Source organism: Martes martes, assembly GCF_963455335.1.
Source record: "Martes martes genome assembly, chromosome: 14".
Classification (NCBI taxonomy): Eukaryota; Metazoa; Chordata; class Mammalia; order Carnivora; family Mustelidae; genus Martes; species Martes martes.
In genome coordinates this window covers 61601355-61625169 of record NC_137902.1, presented here as the reverse complement: position 1 = coordinate 61625169, position 23815 = coordinate 61601355, and the positions used below count along the sequence as shown (strand labels likewise).

General features: G+C 37.8%; 1 protein-coding gene across 2 annotated transcripts in view; it reads left to right on the top strand.

Annotated features, from left to right (window-relative positions):
• Positions 1 to 23815, top strand: part of REEP3 (receptor accessory protein 3) — a 98072-nt gene that overhangs the window by 30395 nt on the left and 43862 nt on the right. For both annotated transcript variants that reach the window (XM_080822680.1, XM_080822679.1), the window contains exon 2: positions 17053 to 17125. In XM_080822680.1, coding sequence (XP_080678806.1) covers positions 17053 to 17125 — 73 coding nt within the window. The remainder of the gene's footprint in view (positions 1 to 17052; positions 17126 to 23815) is intronic.

Below are 23815 nucleotides of genomic sequence, written 5' to 3'. Positions count from 1 at the left end.
GGATAGAGGGGAAGGAGAACTCAAAGATCCCTGATTGAAATGGGTAAAGGTGAGGGATGGGCACCTGGGTGGGTGGCTCAGTTGGTTAAGCATCCAATTCTTGGTTTCAGCTCAGGTCATGATCTCATAGTCGTGAGATCACGTCCCATGTTGAGCTCTATGCTGAGCACAGTGTCACTTCAAATTCCCTCTCCTTTACCTCTGTCCCTCCTGCTTGGTCTCTTTGTGTGTGCCCCCTCTCTCGTTCTCTAAAATAAATTTTAAAATCTTAAAAAAAAAAAAGGGGGTGCCTGGGTGGCTCAGTGGGTTAAAGCCTCTGCCTTCGGCTCAGGTCATGGTCCCAGGGTCCTGGGATCGAGCCCCGCATCGGGCTCTCTGCTCAGCAGGGAGCCTGCTCCCTCCTCTCTCTCTGCCTGCCTCTGTGCCTACTTGTGATCTCTGTCTGTCGAACTAAAAAAAAAAAAAAAAGAAATGGATAAAAGGGGTCAAAAAGTACAATTTTCCAGTTATAAAATAATCAGGATGTAATGTATAGCATGCTGACTATAGTTAATAGTACTGTATTGCATATTTGAAAGTTGTTGAGTGTAGGGCACCTGGGTGGCTCAGTTGGTTAAGCCTCTGCTTTCGGCTCAGGTCATGATCCCGGGGTCCTGGGACTGAGCCCCACATCGGACTCCCTACTCAGCTAGGGATCCTACCTCTCCCTCTCCCTCTGCCTGCTGCTCCCCCTGCTTGTTCTCTCTTTCTCTCTCTCTCTCTCTCTCTCTCTGTCAAATAAAATCTTTTAAAAAATAAAAATAAAAATAAAAAAAGAAAGTTGTTGAGTGTAGATCTAAAAAGTTTTCATCACATGAAAAAACTTTCTAACTACTGTTAGACTTCCTGTGACCATTTTGCTATATATGCAAGTATCAAATTGTTATGATGCACATCTGAAACTATTATGTTTTAGGTAAATTACATCTCAATTTTTTAAAAAAAAAGGAAAGAATTAAGCATTAAAAAAAAAAAAAAGAAAATCCTATCTTGCTACCAAATCTGGACAGAACAAGTGAGCTGACACCACTCCAGACTAACAAAATATAAAGAGGCTTTTTCTTTTTTTTTTTTTAAGATTTTATTTATTTATTTGACAGACAGAGATCACAAGTAGGCAGAGAGGCAGGCAGAGAGAGAGGAAGGGAAGCAGGCTCCCCGCTGAGCAGAGAGCCCGATGCGGGACTCGATCCCAGGACCCTGGGATCATGACCTGAGCCGAAGGCAGAGGCTTTAACCCACTGAGCCACCCAGGTGCCCCTAAAGAGGCTTTTTCATGGCAACGTAATACAAAATGTCTTTTAAGGTCTTCAGCTTTACAAAAGAACATCATCATCATAATTATAATTTATGAATAAAATAAGGATTGTAAAGGTTTTTTGTTTTGTTTTGAAGAATTTCATGTTGAATTTAAATACAGTGGTACTGGGTTGTAAGGCATATGGAAGATAATTCATTGATTATATCCAAGTTCTAAAGGGAAATACAAAGTAGAATGAAATTAACTTGAATGTGTAAACTAGAACTACGATGGCTCACCGCGGGATCTGTACCTTATATCAGCCATGGGGATGAATACAGCAGACCTGGACATTGTGTTTTGGTTGGCACCTCAGTTCTTAATTAAGGTTTGTTGCTTTCTCAGAACTCACTAGGCTGGATAGCCCCTGTGCCTTTTAGGGGTTGCCCTGTGTTACATCGTAAAGCCCTAGGTTCTGTAGCTAGGCTACAAATGCCACATCCAGTGCCTGTGGATTGGCTTCTGCTGAAGTAGCTTCACAGGGTAGTGCTGTTAGGTAAGGCAGAGATTGTTAATGATGTGGCTTCCAGTTGGTGAAGATAAAATCCCCAGCAGAAGACTTGGTATTCCTTCGAGCTGGTGACATCAGCCCCAAACCCAAGGCTCATCTTTGTGAGTGATAACAAACTCACCAAGGATTTATTGCCCATTCCCCCACCATAAGAAATTAAACTATAAATGAACTAAAAATATAAAGAGATATTTACTTGCTCTTAGTATAAAAAAGGTGTATGTATATGTATATACATATACATATATATACACACACACACACACACAAATACAAATTTATTTAATATAAAGGTTCACAAAAAACATGTTAGCAAAATTCATAACCAAAATCAAAAGATACTAGAAAAATATTGGTTAAGATATAAAATAGACAAAAGAGGGTCTAGAATCAATAATACTCTAGTAAGGAGGCACCTGGGTGGCTCAGTTGGTTAAGCATCTCCTTTCGACTCAGGTCATATCGCAGGCAGGGTCCTGGGATTGAGTTCTGCGGGGTGGTGGGGGGAGGAACTCTCTGCTCAGTGAGGAGCCTGCCTCTCCCTCTCCCCCCCACTTGTGTGCTCTCTCTCTCAAATAAATAAAATCTTCAAAAAAAAAAAAAATACTCTAGTAGTAGCATACGCAGATCTTAGTTTCACATACATTTTCCAACAAAAGGAACCAGGGCTCCTTGGCAAAATAGCTGATTTTAGGAATGGGACAAAAAGTATGCAAGACGAGCCTGGACCATCTTGTAGTGCCAGAAAGTAACAAAGTGCTCAAAAAAGATAAAAATAAGAACAATGATGGTGTATGTCAAAGGGACATGGAGCCAACTGAAAGAGATCCAATGACCAAATCTGGAACAGTTTGAGCAACAAAATAAAGCACTATTGTAGTAGAACCCAAAGTGCACAATAAATATCCATGAGTTCATACTGATATAAATAACGAGTGAATAAATAAATGGGGTAAATAGAAAAATCTCCCATGCAGGAGAATTCTAGATAATGTATGTAGATACTCTGCCTTCAAGGTGGTAGAACATAACTTGCCACTCCATAAGCATAGGCTGTATATAGTAATTTTCTTCCAAAAAATACTGTATGGGAAGTGGGACAGGGTTTCAAGGGGGTGTTTAGTAACTTTGCAGACAGATACTGCTGCAATCAGGTGATTGAGGTTAACGTCATAAGTGAGGAAGTCATGTTAATTGGACACATCCGTGATATGTGATGAAGATGTCATATCATGTTTGTGATAAACCCACCAAAAACCGTTATCCCCAATCAAATCCTGACAAAAAATAAAGGAAAAATCCCAACTGAGGGTCGTTCTAAAAAAATACTTGACCAGCACTCCTGTCAAGTCATCAAAAATAAGAAAGGCTTGAGAAACTTTCTGAGGAGCCTAGGGAGACCTATGATGAATAAATGTAATGTGGCAAATGGGGTGGGATCCCAGATGGTATCCTAAACTAGATAGATGTAGAAACTAAGCAAATCTGAATGAACTATGGACTTTAATTAATACTAATGTATTGTTAATGGTTCATCAGTTGTGCAAATGTTCCATTCTAATGTAAGATTTTAATAGCAGAACTGCATATGTGATAGATGAGAAGTATCTGTACTATCGTCACAGTTTTTCTGTAAATCTAAATCTATATTAAAATTAAAAATTTTTAGAAAGGTGAAGATATTATGATACTCAGTCCTAATTATTAGGTCTCCTAAACAAGGACATTCTTTTATATAGCCACAAGACTAATATCACCTAAAAAAATAACATTATTGAGATAGTAACACCCAAAGTACAGTTCAAATTCAAATTGCTCAAATTGCCCTAATGATTCCTCATGTAGCTGCACTGTCATTCTTAATGCAGAAGCCAATCAGAGATGACATGTTGCATTTAATTGTCATTTCTCTTTAGTCTCTTTAACATACAACATTCCCTTGAGGAGGAATTTTAACGCCCCTTTCTTTAGAAATGGATAGAAGCTGCCCTTTGTTTAATCACTTGTTTATTTTTTATTTTTTTTTAAAGACTATTTATTTGAGAGAGCGAGCACAAGAAGGGGGAGGGTCAGAAGGAGAAGCAGACTCCCCGCTGAGCAGGGAGCCCAATGCAGGACTCGATCCAGGACTCCAGGATCATGACCTGAGCCGAAGGCAGTCGCTAAACCAACTGAGCCACCCAAGTGCCCTGTTTAATCACTTGTACATGTTTTTAAAGAAGCAAAATGCAGGAAAGTCACAGTTGGTAGAGACTACACCGTTTCTCACAACTGGAAGTATGGTCATCCAAAACTACCTTTCGTGAAATAATGTTTGATGTTTCAAAAGAGGCCGAGGGCTTCATGGTACCAACCAACCAGCATGCTGGTTTTGTGCTGTAATTACTAATGTCAGGATTAAATTAGGTGGTAGTGTAGTTCTTGTGGCACGTTTGCTTTCTTTTTCTTTTGGTGAGTTGCCCAGGACAGTATAAAGTTCCCCCTCTAATTTTCTTATACAAAAAAAAAGGGCTTAGACATTCTCTAATCAGTTGACCACCCAAGAGAGGAGGACAGAAAGAATAGTTTTTAATCCTTTTAAGTTTAGGTTACAAAAATAATCAGAACATTAAAATTTCTGTTATTTGTTTGCTATACAAAATAAGGAGTCAAACCTTTCAACCTCATTAATGAGAGGTTGTACCATGAAGGGTGCCCGTGGAAAGAGGGAGATTGTTCTAGCTCTAAGGTGAGGCATGAAGGGGAAATTTTAAAATCTGAGTCAGAGATACTGGAGGTCCTAGAAAGATTTGAATGAATGAAATGAAGTGATTTAAGAAATATAAAAGTGGAATGTTTCCAAATCACTGCAAGTTTAGTTTTAATTAGAAAGCAATGGAGAGTTTGCAGATGTGTCCTTAGTGCTAGAAGATGCAGTGCGTAGCATATAGTATACCATCAGTGATACCTAGTCTTGTGCACTGGAGAGGAATTAAGATTTTTTTTTATAGCTTTGATTTTTTAATACCCTTCTTCTCCCCCCCCCATTATGGTTTGATGGCTAAAAATGTGTCATAATTTTTGCTTCAAATGTAGGCTATTTTTAACACTGGGGAAACAGGGATGATTTTTGAAACTAGGAGTCAGTAAGACTGTTTTTGCAAAATTACTGCAAAACTGAAAACATACTATGAATTTTAGCAAGACAGGTTATACTGCTACACAATAGAATTTCATGGATGCATTATCAGGGTTTCAGTGCTAATATGCACATAGCCTTCTGCCTTCATATGAGCCTGTGGCTAAGAAATTTTTTTTTAATTTGTTATTTTTGGAATTAAGATTTTAAAGCAGAATTTTAAATTCCCGTTAGAGTGGGTGGGGCCTGGCAAGGTTGACACGTGCATCTGTGAGGTGACTGGAGTTGACTGCTGTGCAACCCAAGCCACACGCAAGTGTCTATTGGGAGGACTTGGCAGCACTCCTAGGGCTGAGTTCAATTCAGGGAAGTTCAGTTCATACTCAGTGTGGTACCCAGTGACCGCCAGAGAACAAGATGGAATCCAGATTTATGGCTTTCCTTTATTCATTTATTTGTGTTGAGGCATGTATTTTAAAACAGAAAACTTTCCCAGCATTTTCAGTAGTAGTGGTTTGTGTGTTCTTTTTCTTCACAAGAAGCTTTTTTTAAACCTTAGATTACAACCGAACTCTCGTTATCTTTAATGTTCATGGAGCTAATGCTAAGTTTGAGTTTCAACATACCCTGTTCTGAAGGGGCTAAATGAAGAAAGCAGTTCCTCTGAGTTCAGAGTTAACTCAGGAGTCTGGGGTTGGTCAGATGGTGGAGTAATTCTTAACCCCATCTGGTATAGGCACCTAACCAGTTTCCTAGGAATGGAGAGTATGTAAATGCTGACGAAAGATGGTGGTATCCCTCCGTGTAGACTTTGTGCACAATCAAAAAATGGGTCTCAGACATCTTTTTACATATAACAGTGGTGTATTGGCAGGCCACAATTACTTAGGTAACTTCTGAATATTGACTTCAACTAATACTGGGCATCCACTTGCAATGGGTTATGCGTTATATGAAGTACAAAGTGTTTTTGCTCTAGCAAGAAGAGCACAACTCTTGAAATTAGAAGTTGTGTTTATTATATTTTGGCTTTGACGTTTGCTGGATGCTGAATTCAGAAGTTCCTCAATGTCCCTGACCCTTATGTTTATTAACTAGGAGTTTATTTGTGGTGACACTCAGAACAGTTATACCTGGCAAGCTGGCGAATGCTGGAGGTTGGTTCACATAACAGATGACGGTCCCCACATTCTGTGGAACTCTGCCCACAGGATGCAAGGTTACTAGAGGGCTTCAAGGGTTTCCAGCCCCTGGTTCTGTAATGTACTCTGCGGGTTCAGCATACTTTTTAAACATTTTTCTTTGGTTTGGGTCTAGCACCTAGTAGGTCCTAGTGGTGGGAAGGGGTGTGGGTGGCTAGGGGAGAGAGTGCGAGGATGAGGTACAAGCCTGATTTGCTGTGGACCAATTTCTTTCCCCTAGTGTTATCTTTAGCTCTCCTTTTGGAGTAGAAATGAGAAGCTCTGGAGTAAAATTAGAAGTTCAGCTCTGACAACATGAAAATTCCAAGCTTCCTAGTGCTTGATGACTATAATTAAAACATGCATAAGGTCTTTCAAAGGAATTTTTACTGTCTTTAGCTCTCCTTGGCAGTTTTAAACTTGTATCATTGGTTATAGAATTCAGGATTTGGGGTTTTCTCATGGGTTTGACTTTTTCTTTCTGAATGTAATTTTCATAATTTTCTTCAAGACTGTCGTTACCTGATGGCCACTTCACTGTTGTTTTATGGCATGAGAATTCTCTACTAGCAGAGATTCTTTGCAACAGATCCTTCTCGAAATTCATGGAGGACAGAAGTTACATATTATTTTGGCAGTGATCGTGCACAAACTTCTGCTCCACAATGACTGCTTAAACAGCGACATAATGACTCAAGGAAGAATATACAGGTGCAGTGTTATTGGGCCTTGCACTAGTTGCAATCATTTGGACTTAAATAGGCATAAATTCATTATTTTCAAAAGATTAAGTTTAAATATTAATTTTATTTAATATTTATTGGATATTAAATTTTAGTATATTGTAACTCTTCCTCTTTTCCCTTATAATCTATTTTAGTGTCTGAGTAAGGACAAAGTGTGTCAGAAGTCAAGATCACCTTCACATTAGTTTAAAAAATTCTGTTACACCAAAACCAGCTTATGATACTGATAGCACATTGCTTAATCATAATCAGTTTTAATCCAAAACCAAACTAAGAATATTGTCACACCTTAGGTTTGCTGAAGATGCAGAACTCAGAAATTCAAGTTCTTGGACCCCACTTCCAAAGATTCTCATTCCCAATTGGTTCTTATATATGGATTCATTTGGAAGCTAAACCATTTGTAGAGGATGCTTTTCAAGTAATTCAGAAGGTGGGCGGTATGCCTGGGTGGCTCAGTCGGTTAAGCATCCACCTCTCGGTTTTTGGCTTAGATCATGATCTTGGTGTCCTGGGATCAAGCACCCATGGGACTCCGGGCTGAGTGTGGAGCCTGCTTAAAATTCTCTCCTTCCTCTCTCTCTGCATAACCCCCCCCACCCCACCCAACCACACGCATGCTCTCTCAATCTCAATCTCTTTTTTTTTAAGATTTTATTTATTTGTCAGACAGAGATCACAAGTAGGCAGAGAGGCAGACAGAGAGAGATGGAGAAGCAGGCTCCCCGCTGAGCAGAGAGCCCGATGCGGGACTCGATCCCAGGACCCTGGGATCATGACCTGAGCCGAAGGCAGAGGCCTTAACCCACTGAGCCACCCAGGTGCCCTCAATCTCTTTCTCTCTCTGAGAAAACCAAGTAGTTCAGAAGAACTTGAGGATTCCTCAGAGGAGTCTAGGATCAATGAAATTGAGTTCTCTAAGGACAACTTATATTTGCCTTTTCTTTCTGTTTAAAGATTTTATTTATTTGTTTGACAGAGAAGTACAGCAAGCAAGAGAAGGAATATAAGCAGGGGGAGTGGGAGAGGAAGAAGCAGGCTTTCCACTGTGGGGCTTGATCCCAGAACCCTGGGATCATGACCCAAGCTGAAGGCAGCCGCCTAACAACTGAGCCACCCAGGGGCCCTTTATATTTGCCTTTTATTCACATCTGTTTTATTTGAATTTCCTAAGAAGAATTTCCTCTGGAAGAAAAATACTGCTTTGGAAAAAGTCAGGAAACTATTGTCATAGACCGTTTCTAGGATACCTTATCATTTAAGAGTCTGATCCTATTTTGAAAATTCACAAGAGTCTTTGTTAACATTAGAGACCTAATAATTCAAACAGAATTAAAGTGAATTGTGATAAAGGGTAGAAAATCCTTGCCCTTTTTCTCTGTCTCACATGAAGCGCTTTATAAACTTGGTTGTCATAATAACCTGCCTTTTTTATTCCAGCAAATTCTGTGAATTCCCCATACACAGTGTTTCATGGTTTTTCTGACAGATACTGTGTACTAGTGTGCTGCTAATGCTTAACTACTGGAGGAAAGAGGACGGATTCCTATCATTTGCGAATTTCCCAGCTATAAATTCTGCCTACAGTAATGGCCTATTTCAAGCTACCAGTATGAGGTCTCCGAATGTGGAGTTGGGAAGAGAGACCTGCCATAGGGAATATTTCCATCATACACACAGAATAGATGAAGTTAACTTCCAAGACCACTTAAAATGTAGTAAGATAACTAGAAAATGAGTTTGAATATTAATGGTCAGCTTTTAGTGTTTTAGATATTTAAATTATTTTACCATAGAATACCCAAGATTTTATTTCCATGCCTGTCTTTGGAGAACTAGAGTGTGTCAAAATGGAAAAAGACTTAACTTTGCATTTGCATTCTTATGTTCTTTAAGTTAGTTACCTGTGTTAAATTTATGAGCAACAGAAGACTGTTAAGCTAAACATTGCATTGTACGGAGTTCCAAAGAAGACCTCATACGTGAAAATTCATACACAGGGATACTAATAGACAATGCCCTGAACACTATTCCTCTAGTATTTAGAGCCGTGGGTTTCATATGGCTGTTTCCTGTATGTCAAGAAAAAATAAGAATGTGATATTAAAAAGCATCTCAGTTGAAATGATTTTCCCCTAAAGGATATAGGTATAACGGTCTAAACTGTTATCCTCCTGTTGTACCTCAAATATAACCAGGTGGTCAAGCTTGATTCAAATTTAGAATGACACCACCTAAAGGAATAAAGATTTAGAACAAGGATGACAAATGATGGCAAATAAGACTACTCAGCTCCTGTCCTTAGATGGTGTGAGTGAGTTTAAGGTGCTGTGCTAAAGAGGATGCTGAGGCCGGGGTCAGCGGAAGGGAGTGCAGTGAATAACTAGCCATCTGTTTGGAGGAATGGAGAACAGCAGAGAAACTTCTGCAGCTTTGCCATCCTTATACCAGGCTATCTTATGTAAATTTCACTGGTCTCAGTCTCTAGTGTAAAGTAGATTACAGACAAATGGGGCTTATAGTCTTTTTTTTTCTTTAAGATTATATATATTTTTAAAGATTTTATTTATTCATTTATTTGTCAGAGAGAGAGTACACACAAGCAGGAGAGTGGCAGGCAGAGGCCACGAGAGAAACAGGCTCCCCACTGAGCAAGGAGCCCAATGTGGAACTTGATACCAAGACCCTGGGATCATGACCCGAGCCAAAGGCAGCAGCTTAACCAACTGAGCCACCCAGGCGTCCCTAAGATTATATTTTTAAGTAATCTCTTCATCCAATGTGGACCTTGAACTTAGAACCCTGAGATCAAGAGTGCCACGCTGTACAGACTGAGCCAGCCCTGCACCCCCATGGTCTTTGATAAGGGCCTGGAGTGTTGTATTGGTATTTCTCTTTGAGGGTGTATTCAGTATCTATGTTAATTATGACTGACTCATCCTAACAGCCTGGTCCATCGGTCTTTCATCATTCTGATTTTTGATTCTGTAGTTTATTTTGTTATTTTAATATTTGCTATCCCATTCTAGTTCATCTCTAGTCTCATTGTTTTTAGTTTTCAGTCCTTTAGTCTAATAAAGCACTATCATTACTATTTTTCGTTTGTTTGGGAGTATGATTCTAAAAGCACTGGAATAAGGAAAATTTGCCAAGTAGTTCCTATAGGTACATTGTCTTATTATGTATTAGTATCAATAGTTTAGATTATTGGCAACAAGCTATTTGTTGCATTTACTTTTAACAAACTGCAATTTAAATTCTCTTATATTATTAAAGAGGGAATTTATTATCTAAAGACAGTCTTAAGGGAAATTAAAGTAGTTCAGAAATGTTAATATCATCAGCTATAATGTTTTGGGTTTTGTTTTTTTTTAAGCAGAGAATATGATTGTTTTAATCCATATCTCAGAAACAGTTCCTCTGTCAAAAAAAAAAAATGCCCACTATCTGTTTGATTTTTCTAATCCTATTAAAAATAGACCCTAAATGAGTATTTCCCGATGAGAATATGAATTGATGCTACTCTTCTAAAGAACAGTTTGGTAATATATTTTTAAAAAACCTTGAAATTTCGAACTCTTCAACCTAGTTATTCCATGTGTAGGATATCATTAGGAAATGAAAACTGATTTTTTAAATGTGGATTTTGGAATGAGAGTGCATGCTTTGAATCCAGACAATAAGCTTGCAAGGTGTGTGACAGTAGTTTAACTTCTGTCAGCCTCTGTCTTCACTTCTGTAAAGTAGGTATGAAAGTCATACCTATCTCTGGGTATTATTGTGAGAATTAACTGCAGCAATATTTGGAAAGTACTTGGTATCCTACATCATATAAATGTCAAAATTGCTCTTATTAGTGCGCATAGAAAGATTGTTCATCATAGCATTCATTAAGATAGCAAACACAGGAAAGGATTTGAATGGCTTTCATCCATATGAGGGAATATTATACCCTGTAGGTTTTTGGGTTTTTTTTTTTTTAAGATTTTATTTATTTGTCAGAGAGAAGGAGAGAGAGAGCACACAAGCAGGCAGAGAGGCAGGCAGAAGCGGAGAGAGAAGCAGGCTCCCTGCCGAGCAAGGAGCCCCATGCGGGGCTTGATCCCAGGACTCTGGGATCATAACCTGAGCCGAAGGCAGTGGCTTAACGCACTGAGCCGCCCAGGCGTGTCCCCCTGTAGTTTTTAAATGACATTCTTTAAGGATATGTGAAGATTTAAGAAAATGCTCATAATATCCCATTTAGAGAAAGGGCAGGATAAAAGTCTATATGCTCGGGTGCCTGGGTGGCTCAGTTGGTTAAGTGACTACCTTCAGCTCAGGTCATGATCCTGGAGTCCCGGGATCCAGTCCCGCATCGGGCTCCCAGCTCCATGGGGAGTCTGCTTCTCCCTCTGACCTTCTCCTCACTCGTGCTCTCTCTCGCTGTCTCTCTTTCAAATAAATAAATAAATAAATTTTTTTAAAGTCTATATGCTCTAAGATGTCAGTTAATTATGTTTTAATTATATTTTAATTCTGTTATAAAATATTGTTCCTAAATATTGTCTTTAAATATGTTAATTATGTTTTAAAATGTTTTTTAAAGATATTGTAGCAAAAACTGGAAAAGATCATGCCAAAATGTTAAGGATCAATATTAATAATTCTTAAAACTGGGTGATAGGTAAAGGGGGATTATATTAATACTCTTGTTTCTGTACTGTAGACTTTCATATTTCATAATCATTTTTTAAAAGAATGACAATAATAAAGTTTAAATCCTTAGAATTAGTGTTTAACTTCTTTAGAGGTCAGTTAACCCTCAGTCAATTTTGTTATTAAATTTTTATTGGTGCTTTAAGGTTTTTAAATCATTTAAGAGAATGGCAGTTCAGATTTGAGAACATTTGATAAAAATTATAATATATATAAATGTATGGAATAGCATTTGACAAAAAAGATGGTTCATTCAGTAATGGAATTACTAGTGATTTTTGTCTTTTTTTTTAACGTCATCTAAAAATTCTAGCGTAAGCTATGTTTAGAATCTTAGTTAGGAAAAGCTTTAATCAATTTTTAATGGAATACTGATAATTTTTATGCATTAAGGACTTTATTACTTCTAGTATTAAGAGCATTGTTACTAGTTCCTTCTGAGACTCATCTTTGAACAATACTGTTCTTCTCTAAGACAGTTTTGGTGAAGGATGGATTTATGTCTGAACATCTGTCTAGGAAATAGCCATTTCAAGTATTTTTCATATGTGAAATACGAAACAAGGGCCATCTCTACTATATATTTGCATAAAATCTCTTTTTAAAGTAGTACAGATTTTTCAGTATTGCCAGTGTAAATATAGATAACTTTACCTTAGTGGGAGGGAAAGGTATCGGGAGTATTTTGGCAAAGTTTTCCCTCTTTAGGCAAAAAAAGATTAAGAGGAAATGAGTAACTATTTCTTCCTGCCTCTATAACTGAAACAGTATTCAAATTTATAGGTGAATTTCATTTGTAGCAAACACTTTCTTTATAAACCATGAGTTTATCTTGTAGGTGGCCTTTTAAAATAAACTACTTGATTTTATACACTGTGCTCATGGTTTGGCTTTATGCCCGACCTCCCAGGTTGCAAACATCCAGAGTAGGACCCAGTATTAAAGAAAATAAACCAGAAAAAAACAACACCTAGAAAATATTACAGATGTTAGTAATAAATTACTCAGTAATATTCACATTAGAGCAGTAATAAATTATAATAGTGGTGGTCCTTAAAAATTGTCTCACTGTTTACTAAGACATTTAATCTTTCCCATGTTCCAAATGAAATGTATTATTGTTTTCTACTCTTATAAGAGTTAGGTATTAGGGGATATTGTGTTTATTCATTTGACTGATTCTATTCAATACAAAGGTTAAAAAATAAACCACCTATAAGCATAGTATCAACTAGTACCAAATCCTTACAATATGTGAGAAAATTACGTTTTGGAAGTCAGCTACATTAAAAAATATAACCTAGAATATACTAAAGGCAAAACAATTAATCCTGACAAGTTCTAAAATTCAAAACGATTTAGAAGTCTATGGAGGAGTGGTAAATCTTGAAGAAAAAAGGCATTAACTGAGCAGGGGTAAAAAAAAAAGAGGCATGTTGAGGAAACCATGTTGAAACAGATGGCTTATATAAGGAAGAGGTTTTCAAGTTACATTCTGATGAGCAACCACAGGGGCTGGTCAACAAGGCGGTAAGGAGGCCGACTATTAAAGTCTTTAAGCAAAGGCAGTGCAGCAGGTGTATTAGGAAGATTGATTTGACATTGGAGCCAGAGGCATGTGTTGGGAAATTATACAGTTAAGTCAGAGGAGATGGCATGAGCCTAAATGTATCATCGGCCATGGGTTTGAAAATAAAATAGGAAGATGGATTCTTGGACTCTCACCAAGGAAAAACCCAACAGGACTGCGTTAGATATTACAGCAAAGGAAGGAGGTGTCAAGAGTGACAGTAATGAAGAGTCTCATGTTGAATTTAAGTGCAGTCGTGCTGGGTTGTAAGGCTTATGGAAGATAATTCATTGATTGTATCCAAATTCTAAAGGGAAATACACAGTAGAATGAAATTAACTTGAGTATGTAAACCAGAACTACGATGGCTCACCGCGGGATCTGTACTTTGCATCAGCCGTGGGGATGAATACAGCAGACCTCGAAGTTGTGTTTTGGTTGGCCCCTCAGTTCTTAAGGTTTGTTGCTTTCTCAGAACTCACTGTTCTGGATAACCCACGCCACATGGTAAAGCCCTAGGTTCTGTGGCTAGGCTAAAAAAAATGCCGCATCCAGTGTCTATGGATTGGCTTCTGCAGAAGTAGCTTCACAGGGTAGTGCTGTTAGGTAAGGCAGAGATTGTTAATGATGTGGCTTCCAGTTGGTGAAGATAAAATCCCCAGCAGAAGACTTGGCATTCCTTCGAGCTGGTGACATCAGCCTCAAACGCGGGGCTCATCTTTATGAGGAATAGCAAAGTCACTAGGGATTTACTATCCTTCCCCCACCAAAAAATAAACTATAAATGAACTAAAAATATAGAAATGTAGATACTCATTCTCAGGGTAAGACAAGCTTATTTACTATAAATGCAAACACCTATTTAATATAAAACTTCATAAATATGGGTGTTATGGGCTGAATTGTGTCTCCCAAATTCATATGAAGGCCTAATCCCCAGTGCCTCAGAATGTGACTGTATTTGGAGATAAAAGATTAAAGAAAGTGATTAAGTTAAAATGAGGTCTTTGAGGTGTCTTAATCCAACGGGACTAGTGTTCTTAGAAGAAAGAGGTTACACAGACTAAGAGATGACCATGTGAGGACACAGTGAGAAAGTGATCATTACAAATCCAAGGAGAAAGGTCTCAAAAGAAACCAAACCCGCCAACACCTTGCTCTTGGCCTTCTAGCCTCCAGAACTATGAGAAAATAAGTATCTATTGCTTAAGCCATCCTATCTGTGGTTTTCTGTTTTGTTTTGTTTTTAAGATTTTATTTATTTACTTTACAGAGAGAGAGCACAAGCAGAGGGAGCAGCAGATGGAGAGAGGGAGAAGCAAGCTCTCTGCTGAGCAGGGAGCCTGATATGGGGCCTGATCCCAGGACCCTGGCCATCCAGGCACTACTCTGTGGTATCTGTTTAATGACAGCCCAACAAACATAGTTCAGCATTTATTTTAGCAATATGTAAATAATACCAAAACAGTATCAAACAACAATACTAAAACACTCTCAGAAGATAACAAGAACCTAGACAGATATTGCTTAATATGCAAAGAGACAAAGAAGGACCTAGAATTCACAACACTCCAGTAACAGTGATCATATGTAGCACCCAGAACTTGGTCTTAAATACCACCCTCCAGTAAAAGGAACCAAGACTCCTTGGAGAAATGACTGATTATAGGAAGGAGGCAGGATATACATTGGATGAGTCTGGGGCATCATATAGTGCCAGAAAGTAGCACATTGTTCAGAAAAACAAACAAACCTCACAATTACAGGTCTGTCAAAGGAACACAGGAGCAAACTGAAAGATCTTGGTGCTCAAAGCCTTGAGCAGCAGAATGAAGTACTACTGTGTTAAAACCCGAAGTGTAAAATAAACTTGGGAGTCCATATTGATATAGATAAATCACTGAATAAATAAATTGAGAAGAGATAACTCTCCCGTGCAGAAAAATTCAGATAATTCGTGTAGCTATTCCACTCAAGGAGATCGAACATAATTCCCTGAAGTATGGCCTGTACATAGCAGCTTCCCAAGAACACAGCTTGGACGGGGGTTGGGTAGGGAGTAACCTTACAGTGAAGTCTGATAAACCCTACCTCAGCCTGCTGGTCAAGGTTAACATCAGCAGTGATAAATCATGCTGGTAGCGTGTCCTTGATATAGTAGGAAATGGTCCTCCTCCCAAAAACTGATACCTCAATTTAATCATGAGAAAACATCAGACGAATTCCAGTAAAGGGATCTTCTCCAATATCCACCAGTACTCAAAACTGTCAAACTATTTCCCAAGGAAAGTCTGAGAATTTTTTTCTTTTTCTTTTTCTTTTCTTTCTTTTTTTTTTTTTTAAAACCAGAGGACTTAAGGAGACAGGGTAGGTAAATAGAATATGCTATCCTGGGTAGGATCTGGGGTCAGAAAAAGGATGGTAGGTAAAAACGAAAGAAATCCGAGTAGAATATGGGCTTTAGTAGTTAATAACATAACAGTACTGGTTTGCGAATTGAGACAAATGTATCATACTAATGTAAGATACAGGTAAGAGGGGAAACATGTAGGGTTTATGGTAACTATAGTGTATTCCCAACTTCTCTGTAAAATTAAAACTATTCCAGAAGATTTTAAATAGATCAGAAGAGTATAGGACAGGATATCATATACCATATGCATCAAAAAGCCAGTAAACACTTCAGAAAGTTATGCTTACTGGTTTTCAGGAATGTATATTAAAACATCTGTGAGATTATTTTTCTCCTACTTAGCTGGCAAACTTCTTCATTTTTTCAAATAATGATGCCAATGATCAGCAATGTGTAGGAGTGTAAAAGTAGAACTGCTTCTCTGGAGGGCATTTTGATGTGAGGTAAAAATGTACGTGCTCTTTGAAGCAGCAACATCCTAATGAGGAAGTGAGTATAATGGACAGAGAACTGTTTTTATGTTATGTGCAATTGCAAAAACCTAGAAGTCAACCAAAAGTCTATTTTATGGGATTATTTAAATAAAACTAAGGGAATCTCAATGAGGAATGTAATGAAGGTATTAAGAATACATACGTAAAATATTTGAGGGCAAAAAACTCCATGATGTAGTACCTGAAAATGCCAATTGTAAGCCATGTGTATGTGTTGTTCCATTTTTGGGTCTGTCCTTTCATTGTATGTGTGATTGTACATATCTGTTGGATCTGCGATTTGGCAAAGTAATCTTAACAGATGGAGTTAAATTAAATCCTGTTAATGATTTAGGCATTTTATAAATGTTTAAAGAGAATATTCTAATGCATGTTGTAATATCTCAAGTATTGACAGTACCATCATTATAATTAGAAGCCAGTACTTCTTAAAATAGAGTGAAGGACCACTTTTGTATTACAAGTTGTGTGTGACACACAACATGTTGCATATAACATGTGTTAGATTTAGGTTTTGGGAATATTACATGTGGACAAAAAGTGGAATTTGCGTATAATAAAATGTTGCCTGCTGTTCTCTCTGGCAGGGTTGGGACAATTTTTATTTTTGGTGATTTTCTACATTTTCCAAATGTTCAAGGAACCATAGACTTTTTTGTGATGACAAAGGTTTTATTTTTAAATTCAAGTATAATTAACGGTGTTACTAGTTTCAGGTGTACGATGAGAAAGTTTTTTTAAATGATTATTTTGAAAATATAAAATTTTCCCATGATACCATATGTAGAATATTGAAATATTTTTTAAAGTATTTTTACTTTTGCTTTCTGAGTGGATTTAGTTTGTGCACAAATTTGCATTTATACAAATTTACACCATTGTATGTTTCCCATGTAGTTTCTACTTTTATTATTAGATGAAGTTTTTATAAGCAGTTAAAAGCATTATTGTATTTGATTAGTCTTCTACTTTTTACTTTTAGGTTGGTGTTTGGAATGCTTTATCCTGCATATTATTCCTACAAAGCTGTGAAAACAAAAAACGTGAAGGAATATGTAAGTATAAATTTATGAGTGATTTAAGTCTAGCTTAATGAATCTATGGTATACAAGATAGAAAAATCATTATTTTAGAAACAGCTGGGATAATGGTTTTGATTAAAAATGTTATGTAAATAAAAAGACTAACTTCATTAACTTCATAACCTGATTTTGAATAGAATTCTAAAGTGGAGTTTCAAAAAAAAAGTTCACTGTCAGTTGGCATTTAAGTAAGTGCATGATTTCCAGATGGGTAATGGGATCTCTTATTCTTTTTGTCTAAGTTTCAGTTTAAGAAGTTGGGTGGACTGTTTTTTAGCCTGTGAATTTATAGGTAGACTGAGAACATAATTCTTTCTCACCCCAAACTTTTTTCCTTTTTTTAATAGCTGTTATGTCACTTTTTAGTTGATTTAAATACAGGAATACCTCATCACTACTGAAAACTGCAGCCCTTTTTCTTCTTAAATCAGACTCTACAGTTGATGCTTGAACAACACAGGGGTTCCCCCACAGTGGGAAGTCTGAGTATAACTTTTTAACTCCCCCAAAACTTAGCTATTAATTGCCTACTATTGACCAGAAGCCTTACCCGTAAGGTAGACAGTCAGTTAACACAGGTATGTTAAATACTCTATTAAAAGTAAACTGGAGAGGGGCACCTGGGTGATTCAGTTGGCTTGGCTTCAGACTCTTGATTTCAGCTCAGGTCGTGATCTCAGGGTCATGGAGCCTGCTTAGGATTTTCTGGCCTGCTCTTTTTAAAAAAAAAAAAAAAAAAAAAAAAAAAAAAAGCAAGCTAGAGAAAAGAGGTTAAGAAAAATCCTAGGGAAGAGAAAATACATTTATAGGACTGTGCTAGATTTATTGAAAAAGAATTTGAGTAAGTGGACCTGCACGGTCTAAACCTGTGTTGTTCAGGGGTCAGCTGTACTAGCTGATACATTCCTTCTTATTTGGAATGTTTGTCATACTGTTATTAAAGATCTTTTTTCCTGAATCTCATTAACTACAGTTGAAATACAGGGTGAAGTTTCTCAACTTTGCACCTATTTTACCTGTAAAGCATTTTAAACCCAAGATATGCAAACTGGTGTGCCATGTAGTTGTATTCTCCTATCTTCCCTCTAAATCTGGGTGATTTTGTTGGAAAAGAATTAAGTACAAATTGAAAATGAAGTTTAAATGAGATGCTGTAGTAATACGAAGATATTACCAGTGGGCACACAAATACCATGCCCTAAAATAAAAAGGGAATAATGGTAAGGAATATGAAAGTGTAATAATTTGGGAAAAAAAGAAATAGGCCTGTCATGTGTAAGTTAATGCTAAAAGAGTAAAAAAAAAAAAAATGTTGTTATTTAGGGACTGACCTAAGAACCATTATAAAATATTTATCTGTTTCTTAGTATGCATCTGTTTAACTTTGTTAGTGTTAATTTTTAGAGACTTAAAAACATGGGTTTGTGTGTTCTAATTCCTTAATACTCAAATTTTTATTATTGTATTTGTCTATAAATTTGGGATTAATAAGAATGGTCTAACCCGGGGCACCTGGGTGGCTCAGTGGGTTAAAGCCTCTGCCTTCGGCTCAGGTCATGATCCCAGAGTCCTGGGATCGAGCCCCACATCGGGCTCTCTGCTCAGCAGGGAGCCTGCTTCCTCCTCTCTATCTGCCTACTTGTGATCTCTGTCAAATAAATAAATAAAATATTAAAAAAAAAAAAAAAAAGAATGGTCTAACCCTGCAGTTTTAATTGTCTCACAAGTTAAAGATAACCTATGGAAGAGAATCCAGTAACATTCTTACTCAAACTGATGGAAAAACTATAAAACTGGGTATATGTTGATATATGTACATATGTATGCATACATGTGTGTAGGGTATATATTTCACATATTGTCTTGTAGTTTTCAGAGAATAACTCATTATTAACAAAGTAGGAACCATCTGTACATAATTTTGCTGTGATACTGTGACTCTGAAAAGTTCTCAATGTGCTCTTGGGAACATCAGAATAAGGAGTAGTTGAAGAGAAATGAGGCAGGTAGAAAGGCAGTTGGTCTGATAGTTACATGGTAATCACCTCTCCACAAACGAAATGAAAGCTAAAAGCAAAAATGGTCAGGCATCAGAAAAGAAAAGGCAGGGCATTTACCTTTAACAAGGAAATACGATACAACTCAGAAAACCCGGTGACCAGGTTGTCTGCCATCAGGGCTGCTAGGGAGACCAAGCTGAGATGTCACATGAGAACATTTGCATTTATTTAGTTTCCTACCAGTTTCAAAGTACGTTTATACATTATTGTTTCTAACTGCTACTGTAACACATTGCCATGTACTTACTGGCTTAAACCAACCCAAATGTATTCTCTTACTGTTCTAGAGATCAGAAATCTGAAATGAATCTACAGGGCTGTACTCTTTCTGGAGGCTCTAAGGAAAAATCTGTTCCCTTACCTTTTCTAGCTTGGACAGCCTGTGTGCATCCTTGACTTTGGGTTCTAGTCATCATCTTCAAAGCCCGAAACATTGAGCTGAGACTTCTCATGTTTCCATCCCTCTGGTTCTCTCTTCTGCCTCCCTCTTCCACTTATAAGGGTGCTTTCGATTACATTGGGTCCACCTGAATAAACCGGGATCCTCTCCCCATCTTAGGGTCACCTGGTTGGCAACCTGAATTGCATTTACAATCTGACTTCTCCTTTACCATATAATCTGACATATTCATAGGTTTTAGGAATGAGGACTTAGACGCCTTTGGGGGAAGGAGACATTATCCTGTGTACTCTATCTCACTGGTCCTCACTACAACTCTAAATGGATAAGTAAAGTAGGTGGGGAAATATTTCAGTATTACAGTTTCAGAGAAGTAAATTAACTTGTCCAGGGTCACATAGATCATTAAGGCAGGAATGGTATCAGATTGGATATCTTGTTCGTAATGTTTTATTCTTTCTCTGCTACCATGCTACCTTTAGAAAAGTAAACGAGGATTCTAGCTTCAGGAAAAAGTAGGAACAATTTTCACAGCCAGCCAGTGGACCTGCTTCCAAAGTAGACCTGCCAGGGCCACAAAAATAAGGGTATTTTTTTTAAGAAGGGCACTGAGGCTGCTTAACCAGTCAGTACTGGGACAGAATTCATAAGCATCAAAATCAACTTTGATCAAAACAGTTAAAGGTGAAATTGGGTTTTGAAAGTATTGGCAGTTCTTTAAGTATTTCCAGTCTAAATTTACTTTTGACGAAATGTTTGAATATTATTTTCTTGCTGAGTCTCACCTAAACTTAAACTCTGATCTAACAGTTTTACTAAAACTCTGTTCTCATTGTTTTCCTGTCTACTGATCCCATTCACATTTGCTTTGTTTTGCATAGGGTAATTTCTTAGCAAAGTTAACCTTCTTCAGATTTGCCTGTTATATTTTTAATAGGCTTTCATATTATCTGATATTGTATTATTTGTTTGCATGTGTGTTTGTCCTCCCCTTCAAGAGACAGCTCCACAGTTGTTGTTTTGTTAACTGCTACATTCCCTACCTAAAACAGGACGTGGTATTTATAGTAGGTACTCAGTATTTTTTGAATGAGTGAGTGAATGAATATTCAGAATAAGAAAAGGAAAGGGGCACCTGGGTGGCTCTGATGGTTGAGCTTTTGCCTTTGGCTCAGATCATGATCTCCAGGTCCTGGGATCAAGCCCCATGTTAGGCTTCCGGCTCAGTGGGGAGTCTGCCTCTCCCTCTGCCTCTGTCTCTCCCCCCACTCATGCTCTCTCTCACTCAAATGAATAAATAAAATCGAAAAAAGAAAGAAAGAAAGAATAAGAAAAGGAAGTAGAGTTGAAAAGCGTACATTTCTCAAATGGATTGGTCTAGTTTCTCAGCTTTGATTCTGCTGGATTAAGGAGTATATAGTCCAGTCTGACTTATCCCAAAGCTCGGTTTCTTTGTGGTATTTGGTTTTTACCTAAATTCCACTGATATCTACTTCAAAATTGTTTTCAGAAAGCAAACATTTTAGATTAATTTACTTCTTTCCACCCTAACTACTACCATTCCCCTTAAGCCTGCAAATAGTAGATTGCACCTGATAAAACAGATGCTGTGCTCAAATCAAAACAAATGGAAAGTATTGTGTATTTTGGCAACCTTCCTTTCTTCCTTTGCCTATTTTTAAAACAGAGCTTTCCTAGGATATAATTTCCTGTATAGTGTGGCTGATATGGCCTACTTAAAGTCTTTCAGCCTTGCAGTAATTGAAATGTAAACTTACTGAAGAATTAGTATGGTTTTGCAAATTTTTTTAGGCTTATACCATCTCGTGACTTGAAAATAGAGTGTTTACTTCCAAGTCGTGTGTAATTGCTGTAGCTTTTCTAGGAAACCGTGTTCTTATTCTAAGAATGTTGGAGAACGTGGCAATGAAAAGATTGGCTGACAGCACTTAAAAAATCAAAATCAGACATTTGGTCCGCAGATTTACTCTGAGCAAGAACAAAGAACAGTGAAAACTCTGGGAGATTACCCTTTTAAAAGGCTTAGAAATAGCCCTCTAAAACCCTATTGACTTGGTTTTTGAAAGTGACCTAATTTTTCCTGGATACTTGGGTGATACGAAAATGAACAAATACACCACATACCAGCTTAACAGTTATTTTCAACTGGTAAAATATGAAGCTGTCTGCTAGTTTTAGGGTGATATAGAAGAGGAAAAAATACAATGAAGTATACATTTTTATATTGTCAGGAAGTATTCCCCAGGCATCCTTTCATATTTTTGTTTAAAGATTTTATTTACTTATTTTTTTTTTGAGAGAGAGACAGCATGAGCTGGGAGAGGGTCAGGGAGAGGAAGAGGGAGAAGCAGACTCCCCACTGAGCAGGGAGCCTGATGTGGGGCTTGATACCAGCACCCTGGGATCAAGACCCTGGGATCATTTACTGACTGAGCCACCCAGGTGCCCCGTCTTTTCATATTTTGAATTAAAAATACTCATTTGATTCAAGGGCTTTCTTTTGGGAAGTACAAAGATTAACCTCTGATTAAGGTGGAATTTTTTGAAGATTAGTTTTGTCAAGCCACATGCTTATGTTTATTTACCAGAAGGCTGTATAAGAGGCAGTTTTCTGATCCTTTTTCTTCTCTTTCCTGTCACTTTTTCTTTTTGCTCTATTTTATAATGGGTTTCTCAATTTCATGTTCTAACCCTTTAGTTAATCTTTAATTCCTGCTCCTGTGTGTTGAATTTCTAAGAGCGCTTTTCATTCAATGAATGTTCCTTTTCCTCTAGTGTCCTATTCTTATGTTGTTTAAAATAGCTTCCCTTTTGTCTGAATCTATGAATGATGGTATTTTAGATGTCTACTTCCTGCATAATCTTTCCTTTGAATTCTGTTTGTTTGTTTCAGCCTCTGTCTCTCACGTTTGATTTTTCTCAAATGTTGGATAGTCCTTGGTCCTCTGCTCATGTTAGAGTATGATAGTCACAAGCTGGCTGGAGACCCTGTGTGCGTGAAGAGGCCTGAATGTCCTCTTCAGTGTAGGGTGATCTGATGAGGCAGTTGTATTTGTTCCCAGAGCTCCTGAGAGGAAGTACCACAAACCGAATGGCTTTAAAAACAAACAAACAAACAAATTTATGTCTCATGGTTCTGAAGGTGCGGAGGACATAATCGAGATGTGGACAGAGCCACACTCCCTCTGAAACCTGTTGAGGAGAATCCTTTCTTGCCTGTTTCCAGGGTCTGATGGTTGCCAGTCCTTGGTGCTCCTTACCTTCTAGCTGAAGCCTTCACGCTCTGCCCCTGCACTCACATGGTCATCTACCCATGTGTCTGTGTCTCAGAGCCGCTTCCCTGCTCCTTCCAAGGAACCAGGCACATGAGATTCGGGGCCCACCATATCCCAGTGTGACCTTATCTTAACTAATGACATCTGCAGTCACCCTGTTTCCAAATGATGTCACATTCTGAGGTACTGGGGGTTACAACTTTGTATTAGTTAGATCAGGCTGCCATCACAAAATACCACACACTGAGGACCTTAAACAACACAAATTTATTTTCTCACAGTTATGGAAGCTGAAAGTCCAAGATTAAGGTGCCATCAGGATTGGTTTTTGGTGACACATCTTCCTGGCTTGTAGACAGCCACCTTCTCCTGTCCTCATGTGGCCTTTTCTAGGTGCAGGTGTGACAGACTCTTGTGAGTGTCTCTTTCTTATAAGGACATGAGTTCTATCAAATTAGGGCCCCCTTATGACTTCATTTAATCCTAATAACCTCCATAAAGGCCCCATTTCCAAATACAGTCACCTTGGGGCTTATGACTTTAACATATGAATTTGGGGCAATCACAGTTCAGTTCATAACAGACTTCAACATATCTGAGGGAGACACAGTCCAAATCATAAAAACTGTTTCCTTGGAAAATTGTCAAATTGTCTGTATCTTTTGGTATTTTCTCTCATGCAAGTCAAATTCTTCAGAGAAGATTCTGCCATTCTGAAAGGTACTTGGTTGCTAGCATTCTGTTGATAGTATAATGGTTGGGGGCTCTCAATTACTAATTTATAAACTGTAACTTAATTCCTCTCTCAACTGTGTCAGAGATTTGCAAATCCAGAGCTCCTCTGACTCACTCTTCCCAGAGAATTAGCCACAAGGTTCTTCTGGGAGGAAGGAGGCACATCACCAAA